General features: G+C 39.5%; 1 protein-coding gene across 3 annotated transcripts in view; it reads right to left on the bottom strand.

Moving 5' to 3' along the window:
• Positions 1–4747: 4747 nt before the first annotated feature.
• Positions 4748–20694, bottom strand: part of LOC114465715 (zinc finger protein aebp2-like) — a 37473-nt gene continuing 21526 nt past the window's right edge. For 2 of the 3 annotated variants that reach the window (XM_028450908.1, XM_028450909.1), the window contains exons 7-9: positions 11321–11434; positions 8518–8547; positions 4748–5443 (exon numbers count right to left, since the gene is read on the bottom strand). In XM_028450908.1, the coding sequence (XP_028306709.1) occupies positions 5437–5443; positions 8518–8547; positions 11321–11434 (151 nt within the window). In that variant the 3' untranslated portion in view covers positions 4748–5436. Of the gene's footprint in view, positions 5444–8517; positions 8548–10704; positions 11199–11320; positions 11435–20694 lie in introns of those variants that run through there. The other variant, XM_028450911.1, reaches the window with a different exon arrangement.

Genomic DNA, 20694 nt, shown 5'->3' with positions numbered 1-20694 from the left:
ACAGATCCATCTCTGTGTTACTAGGGTGTATCACCTGCTGTGGTGGGTTTCTGTACCTTTTTCCCGTGTGATTGGTGTATCCACGTCTGTCTTTCAGCTATCTTAAATGCAGTTGGTGTGGTTAGCAGAACTGTGTAAGGGCCGTCCCACCGTGGAGTACACCAGTGTTTTCTCTTAATCACCTTGATGAGGACCTAATCACCAGGACGAAGGGGATCTGAAACAGGTAAAGAGAGACTAGGCAGTGTATTAGCTTTAACAATTTCAGCATCTGTGAATAATTTAACCATCCATTTTGTTATTGGATCCAACTCTCCCTCCTGATCCTGCACCCACTTAGAACTGGTGAGGGGTAGGTGAAAAGGTCGTCCTGTGACAACCTCAAAGGGGGTCAAACCCTGTGTGTTTGGTGTTATGCGCATGTACATTTCTACCAGGTTAACACACTCTGGCCAGGGCCTGTTTGTTTGTTCTACAGCTTTTTTTAATCTGTTTTAATGGTACCATTGTTGCGTTCTACCAATCCAGCACTAGCCGGGTGGTAGGAGCAGTGATGTTTTAATTCAATGCCCATGGCCTCTGTCAGCAGGAGTATTACTCTGTTAACAAAATGGGGTCCATTGTCGCTCCAAATCTGTCGTGGGATGCCATGTTGAGGTATTATTCGTGTCAAAAGGGCCTTTGCCACTGTCATTGCATCATTTGTTTTAGCGGGCACTATGGTGACCCATTTTGAGAATGAGTCCACCAGAACCAAACAATACGTATACCTCTGAATAGTGTGCAGTGTTATGAAATCCATCATAATGACCTCAAAAGGATATGTACCAGCTGGCGTCTTACCCCGAGGGGGCCTAACATTACCCTGAGGGTTATGACGACAACAGATGATACACTGACGACAAAAGTTTTTAAAATGGGTTTGGAGTCCTAGTGGTATATGAAATGACTGTTTGACTATATCTACCATCCCTCCTGTTGAGACATGGGCCAACCCATGGCTCATTCTAGCAACGACGTCAAACATACATCTAGGCAAACACGGCTTGTCATTTAACATAAATACTCCAGAGTCATTTTTAACAGCACCTTCAGTCACCCATTTTGTTTTATGTGAATCCAAACCATCCCTGCGCTGTACTATGAAGAGGAATGGAGAAAAATGCATTACTTAAATCAATTACAGTGAACCATTTTTGATGAGGTTGTAATTCATTTAACAATGTGTGTGGGCCTGGTACATTTGGAGCTCGTGATTTAACAGCCTGATTTACTGCTCTTAAATCATGTACCATCCTCCAGCCCCCCTGTGGCTTTTTTACAGGGAAGATGGGGGTGCTGCATTCAGCTGAGTCATGTTCCTGTAACACGCCTGCAGTCAGTAAATCATTAATTACAGGCTTTATTCCTCATCAGGCGTTCTAGTACGATATGGCTTTTTTCCCTGTCTTTTAAACCCTGAGCGTTCGCTCATTAGAGCTGCAGCCATGGCCTCAGCCAATACATTAACATTAGCTGATTCAGTTTTTGCTTTCTTTTTCTCAGTGACTTCATAAGCATGTTCGGCCCATTCCATTAGCTCTGGAACAGTGAGGGTACGGTGTGTGACACAGTTTGCTTTTATGAAATCTGACACGTTTGGCAACAAACCACTAATTAACCACATTTTTAGCTGTATTTGGTATGGATTATCCACCAGCGGAGAATGAGGAAGCCCGCTATTAGTCCTAAAAACCGTTTCTAAACGGGCACGATATTCCATTGGCGTCTCGTCTGATTTCTGACGACACGCACTTATTTCTTCGTGGCTTGGGGGTTTTGTGTAAGTCGCCCTAGTCACAGGTCCCTTTGTTTCTTGTCCTGCAACTGCTCCCCCCTCTTGTAAACCCCCTGCGGCCCCATTCTGTTGCTGATTTGTCTCCTCAACTCTACGCGGTACACACACGGTCTCATCAAAAGGCTGTATTTTAGCTGCTGCTAACTTCCCTGCAAACCCACAATTTTTGTACCAATCTTCTAAATAGCAACAACTACCGGGATACTTTCTCTGCATGAATTTCACATCATTATTTTCCATCAATGCTTTACGCTGCGCGTTACCCATGTTCTCAGCACGGGATTTACAGACACCGTTACAACAAAGAAACACCACAAAGAAACAACACACAAAGAAACAACACACAACAACTCCCGTCTGCCCTCTGTCCCTTTACCACGCCGTGTGAGTTTTACGTCACCCACCACGGTCTCCACTCCCCGTTGTACGTCACGGGTACTATGGTGAAAAGAAACAAAGAAACAACACACAAAGAAACAACACACAAAGAAACAACACACAACAACTCCCGTCTGCCCTCTGTCCCTTTACCACGCCGTGTGAGTTTTACGTCACCCACCACGGTCTTCACTCCCCGTTGTACGTCACGGGTACTATGGTGAAAAGAAACAGCTTCTCACCTCGTCAGTGTTCTCCCTGGTTCGTGGGACCCGTCACTCCCCGTCCGGGTCGGTGCTGGAACAAGCTGTGACCACCCCTGCAAAGGAGGGGGGTGCCGGCAGTTTTACTAATGGTCCGGTTGCGCCCGCACCGATCCAGACGAAAAGATGTAAGGTCCCGGGTTGCGGCACCAGTGTATGTTAGGTCTAAATACGTTAAGACCGTTGCTAAAATGTGAATGTTGGGTCTAAATACGTTAAGACCGTTGCAATCACAACTCAGGGAGAAAAACACTATCTGACTTAAAAGGCGACCAGAGGCAGAGAGGTGCGAGCTGCAGCTCGGAGAAAAACCCAACAAAAAGAGACACAAAAGTCCGATATAAGTTGGATTGCTCTGATGGTGATGCCTCAGAACCAGGTATTTATTATAGAAAACATAGACCACACCCAGAGGGCTGTGCAACAGCGCTCTGGGTGCAGGGTTAATACCATATATGGTAACACGAAAACTTTGGGGGAGAAAAAGGCTCATATGTCCCTGCAGTGGGTCACATACCCCCACACTGGCCCAAACTAGTTTAAACCAGCTATGGTGGACAATGGATATGTTTTGCAAACACACACACACACACACACACACACACACACACACACACACACACGCACACACACAGTTAATCATGGATAATTTCATATTCTAACTATCGTTTAATCATTTAACTATAACTAATAAAGTAATAAAAACCACACAGACTATAACATATCTTACAGCTTCCCTCTGCCTTACAGCGGAGATACTGTGCAGCTGTTCCAGGAAATAGCACTGTTTAGTAATTTGGGCAATGAAACGCACAATTCGGACACTTTCACTACTGCACTATTATCTTATTATTATTATTATATTTTATTTTATTATTATTATCATATCTTGTTATTGTTATCTAGTTATTTTATTTAGTTTTGCACATATTAGTCTAACTACTGTTTATATTTGTTTATATTTTCATTTATTTATTTTTTTCTAGTTGATTGTTATTATTTAATGTTTACACTATTAGAGAGAGCACAGTTCACCAAGTCAAATTCCTCGTGTGTATAACATACATTACTTGGTCAATAAAGTTGATTCTGATTCTGATTCTTTAGGCTATTGGAAATGGAAAAATAAATAATTTATAACTATATTATAATTAAAACAAATAATCAAAATATCAATTCACCCTTGGGTATGCACTGCCTACTTTGCCTTACGACACATCACTGCTCTACACATCTGCCCAGTGGTCATCTAGCCGGCAAACGCACAAGGCAAACGCACAAAATTACAGAAAAATACATAAACAGCAAAAATAGGCAAAATGACTGCAAAAACACACAAAAAGACAACAAATCTGTACAAAAATAACAGAAAAAGACAGAATGGGACAAAAACACTTATTCTAAACACTGACATGTATGTTGATAATGTGGTCCTCAGATTAGATACAATGACAGTTTTTTGATCGATTGTCACATGCAGGTCACTATACGTCTATGATTCCATCTTAAGTTGACAGGACGTCACTAATAGTGACACACAAAACAGCGAGCCAACAACATGCACAAATGAAACCAACACCAGTGATCATATTCAAAGTCTATCATCCTCTATCAATGTTAACATCCAGTTTGAAACCACAACACTGCAAAGCAGGCTGGGAGAGCTTCAGGTGGGATAACACAATATGATGTAGATGATAACTAGCTTGCGATACTGATACAATATTTTAGTAAAGAAAAACGAGAGTTGGAAAAATGCCCATGCTTTTATTTGACTTTAACTCAGGCCATTCTTACATACTCACTATGAGTATGACCTTTTCAACTCAATAGGAATATAAAAAAAAGTAACAGTAACAATTTGGTGTGTAGTATATCTTTTGGATTCTTTCCCCACCTCCTTGCGACACCACTCGTACCCTCGACAAAACATCTTAAGACATTGTTATATCTTGTCACGCAATATATCATCTCACTTTAATTATTTCCCTCGATGCAAAGTAATATGCTTTTAATGTGTTTGACCCATGTTTTTGGTAAAAAATGTACTCAACTATTGTGTAGAGAAGGTAGATTTTGCTTGATAATCAAGACATGATTAAAAATCAATTATTATTTTTAATACAAAATCCTCTTCTACAGTGTACATGCAGTTCAGATAACACTAATAAATACTTTGGGAAACATGCAACACACAAATCAAACAAACATTTGGGTGATCAGTAATTACTGATTTGTTCAAACAAGCTTGGCTTTATTATTTTATTACAAATACAATGTTTCATGTCCAAAAGTAATAACAGAGAGTAGAAAAACCATATGAACAGTAGTTTTAGGTGGTTGAATATTATCAAATCTGATGTAAAAAGGTCATGTGACTTAAAGCAGGTGCTGGGATATGTCGGGTATACAGTACGTTTAAAGTGTTTTCTTCATTAAATACACACACTGGCACACTTCTTTGTGTCGGACACATTTAACAATACTGCATTGATTTGCGATAAATAGGATCACTTGGAAAGACTTGTATGACATACGACATAGATACAGCTAGTATGTCTCTAATAATGACATAACATCAACAAACATGAGCGCAATTACTGTAGAAAAATAAGTTACAAATCTGGATGAATATTTTACACACATCAGGTAGAAAAGATGAATCGTTACCTGCCAGGGATACATACGTAAATCAAATTTTTACACCACTGAGGGATCATTTCCATTTCAGTGTGATGAGCACCAGCCTGGTATTTATTTATTTTCTATAAATATTGAGTCCCAGTCCGGCTGCAACAGTCATGTTAGAAATGTACATTTGAAGAGAGTCAGTGCAGCAGGATAAGTTTAACTTCCTGTTTTTGGCACTTGCAGCAGAGGTGGATGAAGAGCGTCTCATTCCACAATAATTAACCTCCCAAGAACTTTGTTTTTCCCTTCCAGTCCATGGATGTGTCCTCACAGGCTGAACAGGAAGAGAGAGTCAGAAACTGGTTTGAATCTGCATGCTAACATACAGAGATGCCTTTTACCTAGATTGCGGAAAATGCATGAAACAAAAAGGTTTCAAACGGAGAAGGCAACATGAAATGTTTTAGGACCGTTTGGGCCACAACATGAATAGTTTGCATGTTTTGGGATGGATTTACATCATCCATATTTTTCCCTCATCCTGGTACTGAAAGTGAATGCAGAGCTTCATCTGAAGTGTGTTTTTAATGTATTGTGATGAACAAGGAGTTCTACAGTGGCACTGGTACAAAGAAACATTTAGCCAATGGTGTATTAGTTGAATTGGTGATCATTTTACTTGGTGACATGTCGCAGCAGAATCATGACCAGTCACATGCCTGCGCAGGATATCATTTAAAACGTGAGGACGTAAGGTTAAAGCCGACATAAAAAAAAGCAAATGTGCTAATTTCTTTATTAGGATCCAGGACATATCTACATCAACCAGCCGGGAACACTAATCCTAGCAAACCCACACCGGGGTCGGATCATCTCTAACTGCAGCCGTGCTGGGCTTTTCACTGATCACAGGTGGATAATGCACCTTTTACTGAGCCCAAAGACAATGAGGCCAAATGTTTACGTTACTGTTTACTCAGTCACATGCAAAGGATGTATTGAACTTTGAAGTGGAATGTACCACTTTGTGAAGAATTTGTCGGTGGGTTCAGAATCATTGAGAGAAAGATTACTTTAAGATTAAAAGGAAGGTATAATATTTTAAAACCAACCAGTGTGAAAAAGGTACATCCCACAGGTAGGTGGTAACTCACAGCATTACGCACAGAGATGCGGCTGTGTAAGTTATTTTTAGCGTCATTTGGTCAAAAATCCATAATCATCTTTGAGCATTTTGAAATTAGTGCTGTCAAGAGATTAAAAAAATTGTGCAATTAATTAATTATGCTTTGTGGCAGATCAAAACATTGATATATAACAAAGTGGCTTTATAAAGTAATTTATTGTTTGTTTTTAACAAACCAGAACAGATGCATACGTAGACATTTACATTCCTCTGTATTTGAGGCTAGTCTCGAGGGCTGCCTGTCATGTACTTTTGTCAATCTCCAAATAATAGAAAATACAAATGAAATAAAACGTCATATGTAGTGCTATAAGGTAGCACATCATTAACAGTAAGAACACTTTTCTGACACCGAACTTGTTGTTTTCTCTCTCCTTCAGATAACAATATTTATCCAGTGAGTTTGTTCATTTGTCAGTCATGGCATGCAGCATGTAGCGGTTAGCAGTGTCCGTGTATCCGCACTAGCTGTCCTTCACTACCGCTACATTCAGGTGGTAGCGGGGGCTGCAAAGCTCCGCTGATAAGGCAAACTCTTTCTTGCACAATTCAAACTTGTGTTTTTCAACCGGTGTTTTTATAAAACCAAAATTAACACAAACAAAGCCGAGCAGCTCAGCAGTCACCCGTCTTATACTGTAGTCTGTGCATCAGTATTATGGGTATACTAGGAACTCTTAAAATAAGAAAGGTTCCACGCTGTTTGGAGTGCTAAAAAAATGTGATTAACAACGTTATTTTCTTTTGCGTGTAACTTTTTCCTGTAATTAATTAATCGCAATTAATGCGTTAACATTACAGCCCTAACTGTAATCCAAAGTGTTCTGAGTGGACAGTGAATCTCTTCATGGCCTTGTAAATGACCTCTAGACATCCAGGAATGTGATGATTTCAGTCAATCGGAGCTCTTTCTACTAACACAGTGCTCCATGAGCTGTTTTGGGCGTTACTATTGGCTGCTCGAGCAGCTCGTTAAAAGTTAATCTGAAAGTACAATGGCGGATATTCTAGTAGAAGTCTTCATTGTGGTGTAAGGCACAGCAGTTACACGGCAAAGCAAGAGGAAAAAGGAACACCGACGTGGAGAAGCAATAGTGTAAAGGCAAAGGATATGATCCCGACACAACATCAAAAGACTGACTAAACTAGGATTTTATTACCATGAGTGTGCTACCTCAAAAACACATTGAAGTCATTAGACCGATATGCTGCCTTGTTATGTGGCAAGTGTGCATCTTACTTTAAAGGGATCCTAGAGCTGTTATTATAAATGTGGCCTAAAACCTTTGAAATATAACAAAATGTATTATTTTGCACAATGTTAGTTTTAATAACTTCTAAAAATGGGACTACTTTACTGTTTTGGGCCCTGTATTCCACCGTCTTGAAATTGCGTGATTGAAGATGTCACAAATTGTTTTCTATTTGAGTGAAGCAGTCAACCTGCTTTTTAGATCATTTAGCAGCTTTTTTGGTCAAAATGCAAATTTGTGCTACGTTTTAGATGTTGATGTAATTCTCTTTTGCACACAGAAAGAGGATAAAAACAGTTGTAATCTATGACCGCAGGAGGCGACATTTACCACCCTGTGGTTTGGTAGTAGACAATGAAGCAGAGCAGAATAGCTCTCCTCAGGGACCTTTACTCTCCCTTAAACACTACGCAGCTGAGTTAGCGAGTAAATGTAGGAATGTTGAAGACACACAAATGCAGAAGATGGAAGTCCTTTTGGATGGGAGTCTTCAACATTTAATATTCTGAATTGGCATATTTTGTTGTAAAATGTCAGAGTGACTGCCCTCTAAGGGTTGAACGCCAGCTATGACAATTGAATTTTGCTAACGACTGAGAATGAGATTCTGTGACATCATTGAAGCATCGTGCATCACAAACGTGCACTGTGGGCTCCCTCCATCCTATAAGAACTATCACCTGTGGACTCTGTAATCTGTGGGAGTAGGTTTGACTGAGATAATTGTGAATAGAGGTACCTTGAGTATTAAGTAGCTAGTTAGCATAGCATAGATTGTTCTCTTTAGATTTTATAGTATAAACTGGGCATGTCTTTACTACTCCAGGAGCCCCGCCCATAATCAAGGCATTTTTTGCATCAATTGCATTAATGGCAGGTCAGCAGAAACCTGGGGGTTTAGGTACTTTTTAAAGAATTACAGCTATACTCATCATGCATCATCATGCATAGTAAACAATCAAAGCTTACCTGCATTTCAGCCTTTTTTGAGGAAGTGCTCTGAAAAGACAGAAAACGATTGTGAACTTGGGATTGAGATAATTTCAAACAAATATGAAACAGATCTCGTCCTCAGGTGCTTTCTGTCAGCACATTTACACTTGGACAACCTTGCCATGAACTGGCCGAATGCCGACATTTGTAACTGAGGATGAAACTGGAGGCTGAGCCAGCCTTCCGTTCTGATTTAAATCCTTCAGCCCGTCTGTTGATTAGCGAGCTCAGGGGTCATTCATCTTCACTAGGACTACCACTGCTGTTGTATCCCACACCTTGTTCCTCTTTCAGGATTTGTTGCCAGCCCTTTATGATGCACCATAAAGTTTACTTTGTTTTCTCAGTGAAATGCTGGGCATCCAACTCCTGGCAGAGCTGCCCATGAATCAAAGACTATCAAAAATGAGTAGGAGGATAACATCAAAGGGTGGAGGAACTTCATGTACGACACAAGTTCTAATTGGATGGACACACATGCACATGGTTGGACAAAGTTACAAGGCAACTAATTCCTTCAAAATTGAAAAGTTTGATCTAAATTCAGCTCAAAGGAAATTCAGGCACCATGTAACTATATATACACCCTATATATGTTCATTTTATTTCCTGTTCTCCTCCTAAATGTTGTGTTTTTTCATTAAAACAACTTTATATTTTGTGATGAGTGCCATGAGATGATCTGTTGTATTTGGAGCGATACCAAAACATAATGTTGAAGTTTATAACAAATCCAGTCAAATTGGGTTTTAAAACTTATCTCCAGCTCTCATTGGGCAACAACATAGTATTTGAGGTTTATTTTCCCAATTTTCCTATAACTTTCCTATTTTCTGGAGTTTCAGCCCTACGAAAAGTGACTTTCTGACCATTTCTGACCGGACTGTGTGAGTGGGCGTGTCCATAGACGCAAACTCCACATGACTCCAAACAACACAACTTTCTTTTGCTATTCACACTCTTGATGTTGTTTTCAGCCCAAAAAAAAAAACTGCACATTACAGTAAAACACGTGGCTATTTAAGCGGATATTGTGATTGTGAGTCAGCAAAACACTGTTTGATGAAGTGTATGCACCGTGCAGCAACAGCAGCTTCAAACACTTACCAGAGCTGCTACGTTGCTTTAATGTTATCATCTCATGTAGACATTACAGGAATAGTCCATTCAAGGTGATAGTCCGCTGATTTGTCCGAACCGCTGCGTCACATTGCGTCATAAACAGTGTTGCCAGATTCGTGGTTTGTGTTTAGGCTGTTCTAAGATGTGATTGGGCTGGAAATTGTCCATCTGATCTGGCAACACTGACTCCTGATTTCACGTGCAACGTCACAAATGTAGAAAATTTGAAACAAAGCATTTTTCTCTGTGTTATAAGACTTACACAGACCACAAACAAACAACAAATTGGTTTTATTTCACATTTTGTGTGCTGGTAGACAAAAAAAAATAAAAACATTAGATTTAAAAAATAAATACATTTTTTTTTTTTTTTAAAAAATGCTCTCCCATATCAACCACGGGCCGGATGTGATATACAATCGTGCCGGGTCCAGCCCGCGGGCCGTAATCATGGCATCCCTGATTTAGAGAATATTCACTACAGTAAAGTTTATAATGACCTATTTTACTGTCATTAGGAGTGAATATTGTAGAACAGCTGCCTGTGAATGCTGTGAAACAGGCAGTTCTCACAGCAGCCCCCTCAGCTCATTAAAAACATTCAATCTATGTTTACTTTTCTAAAGTCTCCAATAACACCTGAAAAAGTATAGCCTAATCTATCCCTAGTCACTTCCCATGATAAAGAGTGGCTGGAGGAGTCTGAGAAATACAGAAACAAACTCGGTAAATTGGCAATACCACATATCTCTCCCTCACTTCTGGAAGATTTAGCATGATTTACAGGCATCAAGCAGACACTAATAATATGCAAGGAAACTCCCACAACTTGAGATGTTTGCATCAACACACTTCACACAAGTTGTGCTCTCACATAGTTGAAAAACACTCCCCACTCAAACAATGTCCCGAGTCACTGCGTTCCCTCGCTCTGCAACATAAAACACACTAGGGATGGGGCGATAGACTACTTCATGATACGATACCATAGGCAATTAGCTACAATACAATATTTTGAAAAGGGAAAACAAAACACTGTTAGAAAAATATTCATGCTTTTATTTGACTTTAACTCTGGACATACTGACAAACTGACTCTGGACATGACCTTTTCAACTCAAACAAATATGACAATATAAAATTTAATCAATAAGAACCCTTTTTCCTTTTTAATATGCAAAAAGTGCCACTCAGAAAATTAAACTCAAAAACAGAGACCGACAAATCATGCCAGTCTAAAATTAAAACCACATGTCATCATGACATCCTTAAAAACAGAATTGTTTTTTGTGCATCAACTTTGGGACAAACCCCGCCCCTCACGATACTAGCAGCACCTTCAATGAAACCAGCACCAAATCGTGGTAAGATTTGGTGCTTTCACAAATTTCAGGGGATTTTCCGATTTTTTTCATTATTTCATTTGTTTCTGAAAGTAATATAGTTTAGGAAAGTTTACAGCCAAGACCGTCCAGCTCTCCAGTCTTTTTCTGCTCCCCATCACATCTGATGCTGGAGTTTAGAGTTGGTGCCCCCTGTTGGATGGAAGTGAGTGAGTGAACACAATACCTCTTCTCATACACATTTAAGTGTGAATCGTTAAATGCTCTACATGGTTCCTCCTGGGATGCTGTATGTCTTTGGTGGCTGCACTTACCGATAGATGTTTGGGTCTAACAACATGGCTGTGTCCTGTGGTAACTGTGACAAATGCACCACTTTGGTCTTCAGCTGCAATTGATCGGTCTCGTTCACCCAAACATCAGGTAATCTGCAAGACAATGCAAGCAGAGAGAGGACACGTGGTCATTGCATCAGGTTTAGCTGAGGACATGACAGAGCAAGGTAGGTGTTGACAGAACCTGTGAGGACAGGTGACCAGATGTCAGTCACACAGAGGATAAAGCTGCAGTCCTTTGTTATACATGATTAGGCAGTTTGAACACTGCTTTCTGTACCCAGTGTGTCAAAGTGTGTGTCCATTAAAGAAAAAACTAAGACAATCATGTCAGAGCTTCATTATCTAATTCCGCTTAAAATGGCTTTCTGTGAAAGGTACAGATGATAGATGCCACCTTTAAATGAGGACAAAATGCTACTGGATGTGGAGGACAGTAAGGTGACGTCTCCAGCACGACATGTGATGCACGATGCGGCTCAGAGGCTTCTTACTGTGGAAGTTGGGACTGTACGAACACGGTGTGGAAAGTCGCCAAACAAAGAGCTTAGTAAGTCGCCCCCCCACCCCCCTCACCACCATTCTCCGTCACTGTGTGCGTCATCACAGGAGCCCCAAGAGAGAGAGAGACACACACGCACACACGCACACACGCACACACGCACACACGCACACACACACACACACACACACACACACACACACACACACACACACACACACACACACACACACACACACACACACACACACACACACACACACACAGAGCAGGCAGCAGCCAGCCAAATCACTTTCTCACACGCCTAGTCAGCCCATTCGGAGGGATAGTATGGAGGTAGTGCTGAAAGTATAGCGCAGTGAAGGTGAAGGTGAAAAGCAGCTGAACAAAGGACAAAAAAAGACAAACTGTGTTCATTTTCAACAACTTAAGCACACTGCACACAGAGTGGACCGGGGCAAATTTTTTGGCCCGGACATAAAACATCCATCCTGGTCTACTTTATTGGTCCAGAATCAAGTTTCGAAGCAATTCTAACCACATTAATATTTCATTTATATTTTAGGACTGATCTTAAATGGTCACCGAATGATGCTGCATGTTAGAGATTATAACTAACACTTGAACATATCTGATTTAAGAAACTAGAGTTAAAGTTATGTACTGTATCTACTGGTGATCCTCGTTTCTTGTGATCAACTTCTGTTTTCACACTGGCCGATGGTAGCACTAGGTAATTTTCAACCACACTCTCCCCTCCCCTTCCTGTTTTGAATTCACCGGTATCCTTGTGAATGCGCACAACTGTAGAGCACTTCACAATGTTTTCTCAATAGACTAGTGACAAATGTAGGGACTTTTTCTTGTCATTAGAGAGTTTTCATAACATCAATGCACGTATTACTGTCCTCAAAGGCAGCAGCTGGCGACTGCTGCTGTGAGCCCCTCAGCCACCTGCAGTGATCCCAGCTGCAGGTCAAAGCAGACCCACACCACTCTGCATCCAGACTGTAAATTAATTGTACATCTTAGGTTTACACACAATCACGCTCCCTCTGACACCAGTGCGTGGGACAGACAGCCCTCAGTCACGAAAGTCCGCGAGGACCTCTACAGTGCGTCTGCGTACGCACGGAGTACCTCAGGACCTCTTTTGTGCATGTGAGCCACTTCAGGGTCGCATTCAGTTCATACTGGTAACTAAATTGTGTATTATATTAAAACCTGCAGTGTGAATGTAGCCTAAGAGACTGTGGCTGTATTCAAAATGGTATACTCCGTACTATGCACTACAATCTCAATGAGTATTTACTGTCTACTAAATACTAAAAGTATGGTTCGGAGGATTATGATGCTGACCGTTTCCACTCAAGTATACTTCAAAGTTCCCCAAGATGCATTTCGAACCTACAACGACAAAAACCTGAAGCACACTGAGGCTAAATATCTATGCTGAATCTCTACCTTTGAAAGTTCAGAAATCATTTTAAGTGAGAAAGTGACAAAGTAGAACATCAACATGTGGTCGTTTGATCCATAAAACTCACGGAAAATTCATTTCATGACTTTTAGTTTGAAGCCGATCCCAAGACGATTTTACGTTCCGCTCGCAATCATGGGGCAGTTGAGTATGAGTGTGCCCACTGTGAAAATGTCCTGATACAGTATACATCCGGGTATTTCTTGCATACTCAATCTTTCCATACTATTTAATGTGGACCCACTACATACTGATTTTGACATCAGACTTAGTATGAGTACTACGTTAGTATGACATTTCGAACAGAGCCTGGGTGACTGACAAGAGTTTGGTTCGTTCATTCTGCTATGGAGGCGCTATCAAAATATAAAATTTGTAAGAAAAAATAATAAACCCAACAAATCCGCATGAACAAGCATCAGAGACAGTGAGAAGAAACAACTCCCTTTTAACAGGAAGAGATCTCCAGCAGAATCAGGTTCAGAGGTGACAGCCATCTGCTTCGACTGGTTGGGGTGATAGATAGATAGATAGATAGATAGATAGATAGATAGATAGATAGATAGATAGATAGATAGATAGATAGATAGATAGATAGATAGATAGATAGATAGATAGGGCTAGAGATACAGTACTGGAGACACTGATGTTTCTATTAGGAGTGACCATGATGGAAAAAGATTAAGGAGAACATGAGTGGAACAGCTTTGGTGGAGCATTTGGAGATAATATGAGAGAGGCTAAAATGTATGGAGGAGAGATAGTGGATATATTGGACATATGATGGTGCAGATGGAGCTGCCAGGCAGGAGGAAGATAAGATCACTACAAAGACGCTTTATGGATGTAGTGAAGGATGAAATAAAGATGGTTAGCGTTTGCAGTAATGATGCAAAAAAAAATTTTTTTTGTTAAAATAGAAAACAACGGAAATTATTTTCTTGTAATTCAAATTTAAAATACAAACAATCAAGTTTGCTGAAAAAGCCTAAATCAGATGAAGCAATGGCCATTTATCATGGAGTCTTGTCTAGATGCTATTGAGAAACCCTAAATCCCTTAATCCCCTTTGATGGTGGAGATGATGGAGGTAACCAAGAAAGAACAGGGAGCAGACAAGCAGCAGCATCCTTTTAAAGCAGCTTTAACATTTAGGATAGTATTGTGTTAGTGTTCTGTTTGTAGGAAGGCCAAAGAGGAAGACTGTGGGGAGTGTAATGAGTGTGTGTGTGTGTGTGTGTGTGTGTGTGTGCATGTTGCACTGTAAACAATTCATCATGAGCACTGTTGGGTCAGCGTGTCAAATCAAGTGTCCATATCACTGGTGTTACACGCCATGTTCTCACAGACTTACAACATATTTAAACACACAACAGCCATTCAATCACACAGACCAAATACAGACAAATGGCTTGTTTTACTTTCCACATCACACCAGCATTTGGCTGCTGACTTCTTTATGAGCCAGATGTGCATGTGGAGTGGACTTAGACGGTAGGCTGCACAACTTAAAGCTCCCTGTGACGACAGGAGCAGTAAGCGAATGTAAATATGACCTGACTTTCTAAGGCACGCCAAGAGTCCTGACAACCTGCAGGATGGAAGGCTCCAACACTGCTTTATGTCTAGAAACCAAACTATACAATAAAACACAGATGTATTCACTGCCTTAGATTGTTTTGGTATATGTTTGACCTGTGTTGGACTGATGACTGGACTTCCTAAAGCATGAGTAGAAGACTCAGTCTGGATGAAGCAGGAACAGATAGTCCACATCACTGGCATGCTGAATTTCTTGTCGCATTTCATCTTTGGTCACTGTCGGATACATCATTCAGCAGAGAGTGGACATCACTTGTTAGAAGCTGGACAAATACTTTTTTAAATATCTCTGCCAAGGACGTCCTATTTTCACCAGTGTTTATCTACTTGTATCTTTGTTTGTCTGTTAGCAGTTATGTCAAAAATATGGATTTAGATTCCATTATATCATGGAGGGAATCCAAATCAATATGATTCTGGATCAGTTCTTTAAAATACGTTGAAAAATCCCTTTCTCTCACCGTTGGCACAAAATCCCAAAATTCATATGTTGGTTTGTGATTGACCAATCTTTATGATCGATTTAACTCAGTTACTGTATGTCGAGAAATTGGTTTTTCAATTACCCCACAGAGTTTCATTTGGAGTGTCTGAACGTTTGGGGTTTTTCACATCAAATTTAAATATTTCAAATGTATTGTTCAACTCAAAAGATATTTCTGAAATTTTTTGAGTCAATTTTTGAACTTTTATTAAATTATATTCATATGACATTTGACTCAGATAGAATGTTTCAAAATAATTGAAATGGAGGATTGTTACATTAATTTGTTTAAACTCTATCTTTAGGTTGGGGTTGTGATGTGTATTGGATAAATCCCTTGTGACTATTCAGGTCAAACTACACTCCTTAATGTTGATCTGTGATTTCATGCATCAGTTGTTTTGTACACGGTTGCTCTAAGTGAAGTTGTGATTTACAGTATTTATTTTTTTACAAAAATGTGAGATGGATAAACTGTAAATAGTGTGTTATTGTAACTTGTTTTTTTTAGTTAATTTATTCTTTTGTATAAAAAAACAGTTCCATATTAAAACTGAATGAGAAAAAAGAAATCAGGACAGCAGATACTCAGCACAATATCATGGTGAAATGTTCAATTTCTTTGTACATACCACCACACGTGCTAGGGACGACTTTCCAGCGCATGTCATTCACTGATCATGATAATATTTTCTGTGATGCAGCATCACAGAAATATTTTTAATGAAAATAAAAAATACATACTGTAAACTGTATTCTTAATAAAGAGTAATCCTAATGCTTCAGCACCCCAAGACCAATTGGATAATGTTATACTTCCAACTTTGTGGGAACAGTTTGAGGAAGGCCTTTTCATTTTTCAGCTTTCCTTCCAGGAAGTGCAAACATTCCATATTAAAGTATATTGATATAAAACGTGGTCCGAATACTTTTGTAGTCTGTAGTCATAGTAGCTGTATAAATATAGACAAAACAGTCAAAGAAAATGTGTCTAGTTTAAAATAAGATTTGGCTCAGTGGTGCTCGTTATTGTGTAGCAATCAACATACATGGAAATTAATCCATTCAGTCATCCATCAAAGATAACACGGCAATCACAGTTCCCCTTCTCCCTCCCTGATGTCACACACATGACTCACGGCACTAGTTAATCAGTCACTCATTAAGCCAAATGGAGTTAATGTGTGTCGGTGAAAATGTGAATGGTTTGCAGAAGACTCCCCATTTTCACCTGCATAACCACAGACTCATGCACATAATACTTCAGGCTAGAAAGACCAGATATTTGATGGCTGAATAAATGCTGTGTATATAAACTGTTTGATAGGACATAGAGTTCAGCTCGATGTGAAAGAACAACTACCGGTACTCCAAACTGTCAGATTTCAGGCTAAACAGCAGGAAGCAGAAACAATCCCAAATGATCAGCCTCTTAAAACATCCTTTTTACCACAAAAACATGAAATGCATCACCAATAATTCAAGTATCGCAAAGTATAAAGATATTTATTCTAACTTGCATCGAAAAGTTGTTTGATTTAGATATTTTACATTTCCCATTTAAAAATAATAATCACAATAGTTACATCACTGTCTAATGGGACCGGCTTTGTCAGTGAACACATGAAATATTATAAAAATAGTGACGTTAGTTTACTGCTAACATTTATTTCACACGATGTGTGACATGTTAGCTTTTTTCCTTCCATGCAAGTTTTACATCTTTGTGTAAATCAGTGGCTATTTGTGGTTTGATGACAGTAAGCCATGTACTTTTTAGTTGGTCTTTAATCCTTTAATGAAGTTGTTAGCGCTTAGCCCAGTCTTATGTTTCTGTGGGTTAGCTTAGCAAGCTAACCCACAGCTTTCTCGGTCAAAGTGTTTCTGGAAAATTTTGGTGGATCTGATGAAGGAACTTAGACTGGTTCACTTTGTTGGGTGGGTGTCTGGTCTTAACCAAGTAGCGGTTCGTGATGTATCGCAACAGCACGGAGCTCCTGGTAACGTCACTACAGAGAGAAATAATGTAAGTTGTTGACAAAAGACTTGGAGGCATTTTTGGCCCGTGGAACAAGGTTCTTAGGGGCATTTTTGGCTAAATTGATGCCAAATGGCCAGTGGCCCTCTTTAATTTCCCACATGGGAATTTATCATTTCTATCGTGAGATGACATATTCATACCTGTGGGATGTTTCTGACGATATATCTCCCGCTAATCACGTTCGTAACATGCATACAGCTCTGAGCAAAGATACGTAAGAGGTGAGATGAGCCACTCCTCATGAAAACCAATGTTCAGCTCCGTCCACAGCTTGAAAAAGACGGTGATGACTGATGACGTAACAGACAATTGTCGACAATTACATTAGTCGTTGGCTAATTCTGTTATTGATTTTTGTCGACAATGTCTACTACGAATGTTGCACCCTTAGAAGAAAATAAGAAATTTTCCCCTGTGGGTGACCATGGTCTAAATCCGGAGGCTTGAAATGTAGCTCTCTCCATGTGTTCTTGGGCAACAGACTGAACCCTAAACTGCGTCCAATGCATGACTAGTGCCTTGGGTGACAGCTCTAGCGTTCGGTGTGTTAATGGATGGAATAATGGTGTGAATATGGTTTTGAAACTACTAGAGCAGTGATAAAAAAAAAAGCTCAAATGAATCAAGTCCATTTACCAAGCCTTTGGGCCAATTTCCTATAGAACGGGAATTGGATTTCTCCTAAATAGAGTCAGTATGGTCAAACTCCAAATCTTTCAACATTAAATCCATCCATCCATCTTTCCTACTTTTATCAAATCACATCATTTAACGTCCTCTTCACATTTATCTCTCCTAGAACCATTTTTAGATATTTCTCACTTTCCCATCACTTATAATCCATATCCCTTCTACCTCCTAAATGTCGTCAAGTCTTAGAATCAATTTTAATCTTTGTCAGCCTTTCTAAAATTATTCCATTCTGTCTTCCTGGATGACACTACTTATTTTTCTTCCTTTCCCCCTCTAACATAATTTTCCTCTGCAAATGACTCAATTCCTATGAGTAGGGTAAAGAGAAGATGAGAGAGATGGATTGGAAATGTGACCCATTTCAGTCTTTTTGTCCGACCACTTCTTGCTTTTCGCTGTTCTTCTTGCCCTTTCTTCTTCAATCTTTACTCAGCTGTGTCCCTTCTTTACTTCCTCCTCCTCACTTCTTAACCTCCATCTTTCTTGTCCCCATGTCTTTCACCTTTCCTCACAGTGTGCCCTAATCATTCTCAGAGGCTGTGAATCATTCTCAGATCCAAAGCCTTTGATGGGTGTGTGGGTGCGTTAGTGGAGCATCAAGAGAGCATCATCCCCTGAGCAGGAGTCCTGCTCAAAGCAATCCCAGAAGCTTTTTTTCTCTGAAACCTCTTTTAATAACACTCTCCGTGGAGGGAACACTTCAGAAGTTATTTAGATGGATTAAGAATGGAACAAAAATGTAAACAGATCCAGCTACTTTGGCAATTTTAAAGCACTTTGTGCTAATGATCATGATCAAATGTACACATTCAAATCCATTACTCGTCCTCATGAAAAGCTATTAAAGGATAGTGTTGCTGTTGTGAGCCACTTTACCACTTGCAGAAGTTAAAAACTTGGCCCACAAACATCTACGCACAGTTGTGTTGAAGCACAGGTTTGATGGAACATTATCAGTGGATAGACTGAGACTGATATCTTTACTGATAGTATACTCTAAGGTGCAGCAGTGCTCACTGGTGTCAATCACAGTAATGAGACATCAAATGGATCACAAGCTGGGGACCTGTGAATGCATAAGGTACATTTAAAGCTGCTAAGAACAATGATTATTCTATTTTTTTTAATTTATTTTATTTATTCAGTTTATTTCTGACATGGTTACATTCACTTTTCTTTTTTTTTTTTTGTACATGCCGAAAAAGCAGATAAGGAAGTAGTGTAGGCCTAATAGATCAAAAAGTAAAAGATAATTTGCTTGAAAAAAAGATATAAAGGTATGAATCTGCCGATAAAGTCTGTTTTGATTTCAACTGTAAACTTTGACATTGTCATAAAAATTTGCACTTTGCAATGTGAAATGTAGAGTCTCATAGACGGATGCATTGAAGTGTTTTCTTGTGTTTCTTTGCCAGACAAGGAGGACAGTGATTGGCTTGACCCCATTTTTGTTCTAGTTTATTTACAGTATTTCCCGTGATATCACCTCACTTTAAGTCACTCATTGAGAATGAAAAATGTGAGGAAACTGATTCCTATTGCTTATGTTGAATCTGGTTCCAAATCCCAACCCTACTTGTGAAAAGCCTCTTTTTTGTTGTGCTTTTTAAGAGGCTGAAGAGAAGTTGCATAAAGTGATGCATAGAGAGATACTAGTAGAGATTAGAAGCAAAATGTGCATGTTTTTTGTTAGATTTGCTGCTCATAAGGAATACAATAAATCCACTGCCCCTAGTACCATACTGAATTGCGGCTACTTATTTACTATTTAAATTTTTGGTATAATTTATTTGCATCATGTTGAATTAAATCATATCGCATTGTGTGGTACTGAATCGCCATCAAATCAATATCAAATCGTGAACAGGGGCGAATCGTATTGCCAGGGGATTCAATGTATCGCTTGTCAGTGATGGAGATTTACGTGCCTAGTGCTGACTGATTGACAGACTCTGTTGCTACATCAACTCAGATCAATGGCATCAACAGATCAATAGGACGGTTTCTGTCCAAACCTGCCTGTTTTTCATGGACTGATAAGAGCAAAGTTACAGGATGTGGCAGAGCACCCAAAATATATTACGGGGAAAAATATCATTAGGTTTTAAAGTTGTTTTTTTTTTTAAAAAAAAAAAAAAAAAAAACATTTTTATTTGTTTATTTTGTTTTATACATTATTAAATGTTTGTGCAGCAAACAGAGTCAGAAACAAAGTCCACCTGCCTCTAATTTAAATTCTTCAAATGTCATTTTGTGTTTCTGTGCACTCACCTCTCCACATTGAACAAGCAATATGTTCATTAAAATAGGGCGGTATCAACCATGTCTATACGCACATCTATTAGTGCCGCAATTTTAGTAAATTCCCTACAGCAGGTGAGCAACAGCGCCACCAAAGGATTTAGGGAAGCACCTGGTTTACCACCCTTCATTTCAGATCTTAGTGAATCCGCCCCTATGTTGCAAGCTACAGACGCAATACTGATTGCATGGGGTTGCACTATTTATCATGGCATGTAGGGACTTTTGTGCACGTTTTTACAGCTGCATA

This window comes from Gouania willdenowi, chromosome 6 (genome assembly GCF_900634775.1).
Source record: "Gouania willdenowi chromosome 6, fGouWil2.1, whole genome shotgun sequence".
NCBI lineage: Eukaryota > Metazoa > Chordata > Actinopteri > Blenniiformes > Gobiesocidae > Gouania > Gouania willdenowi.
This window is presented reverse-complemented; position numbering and strand designations above follow the sequence as displayed.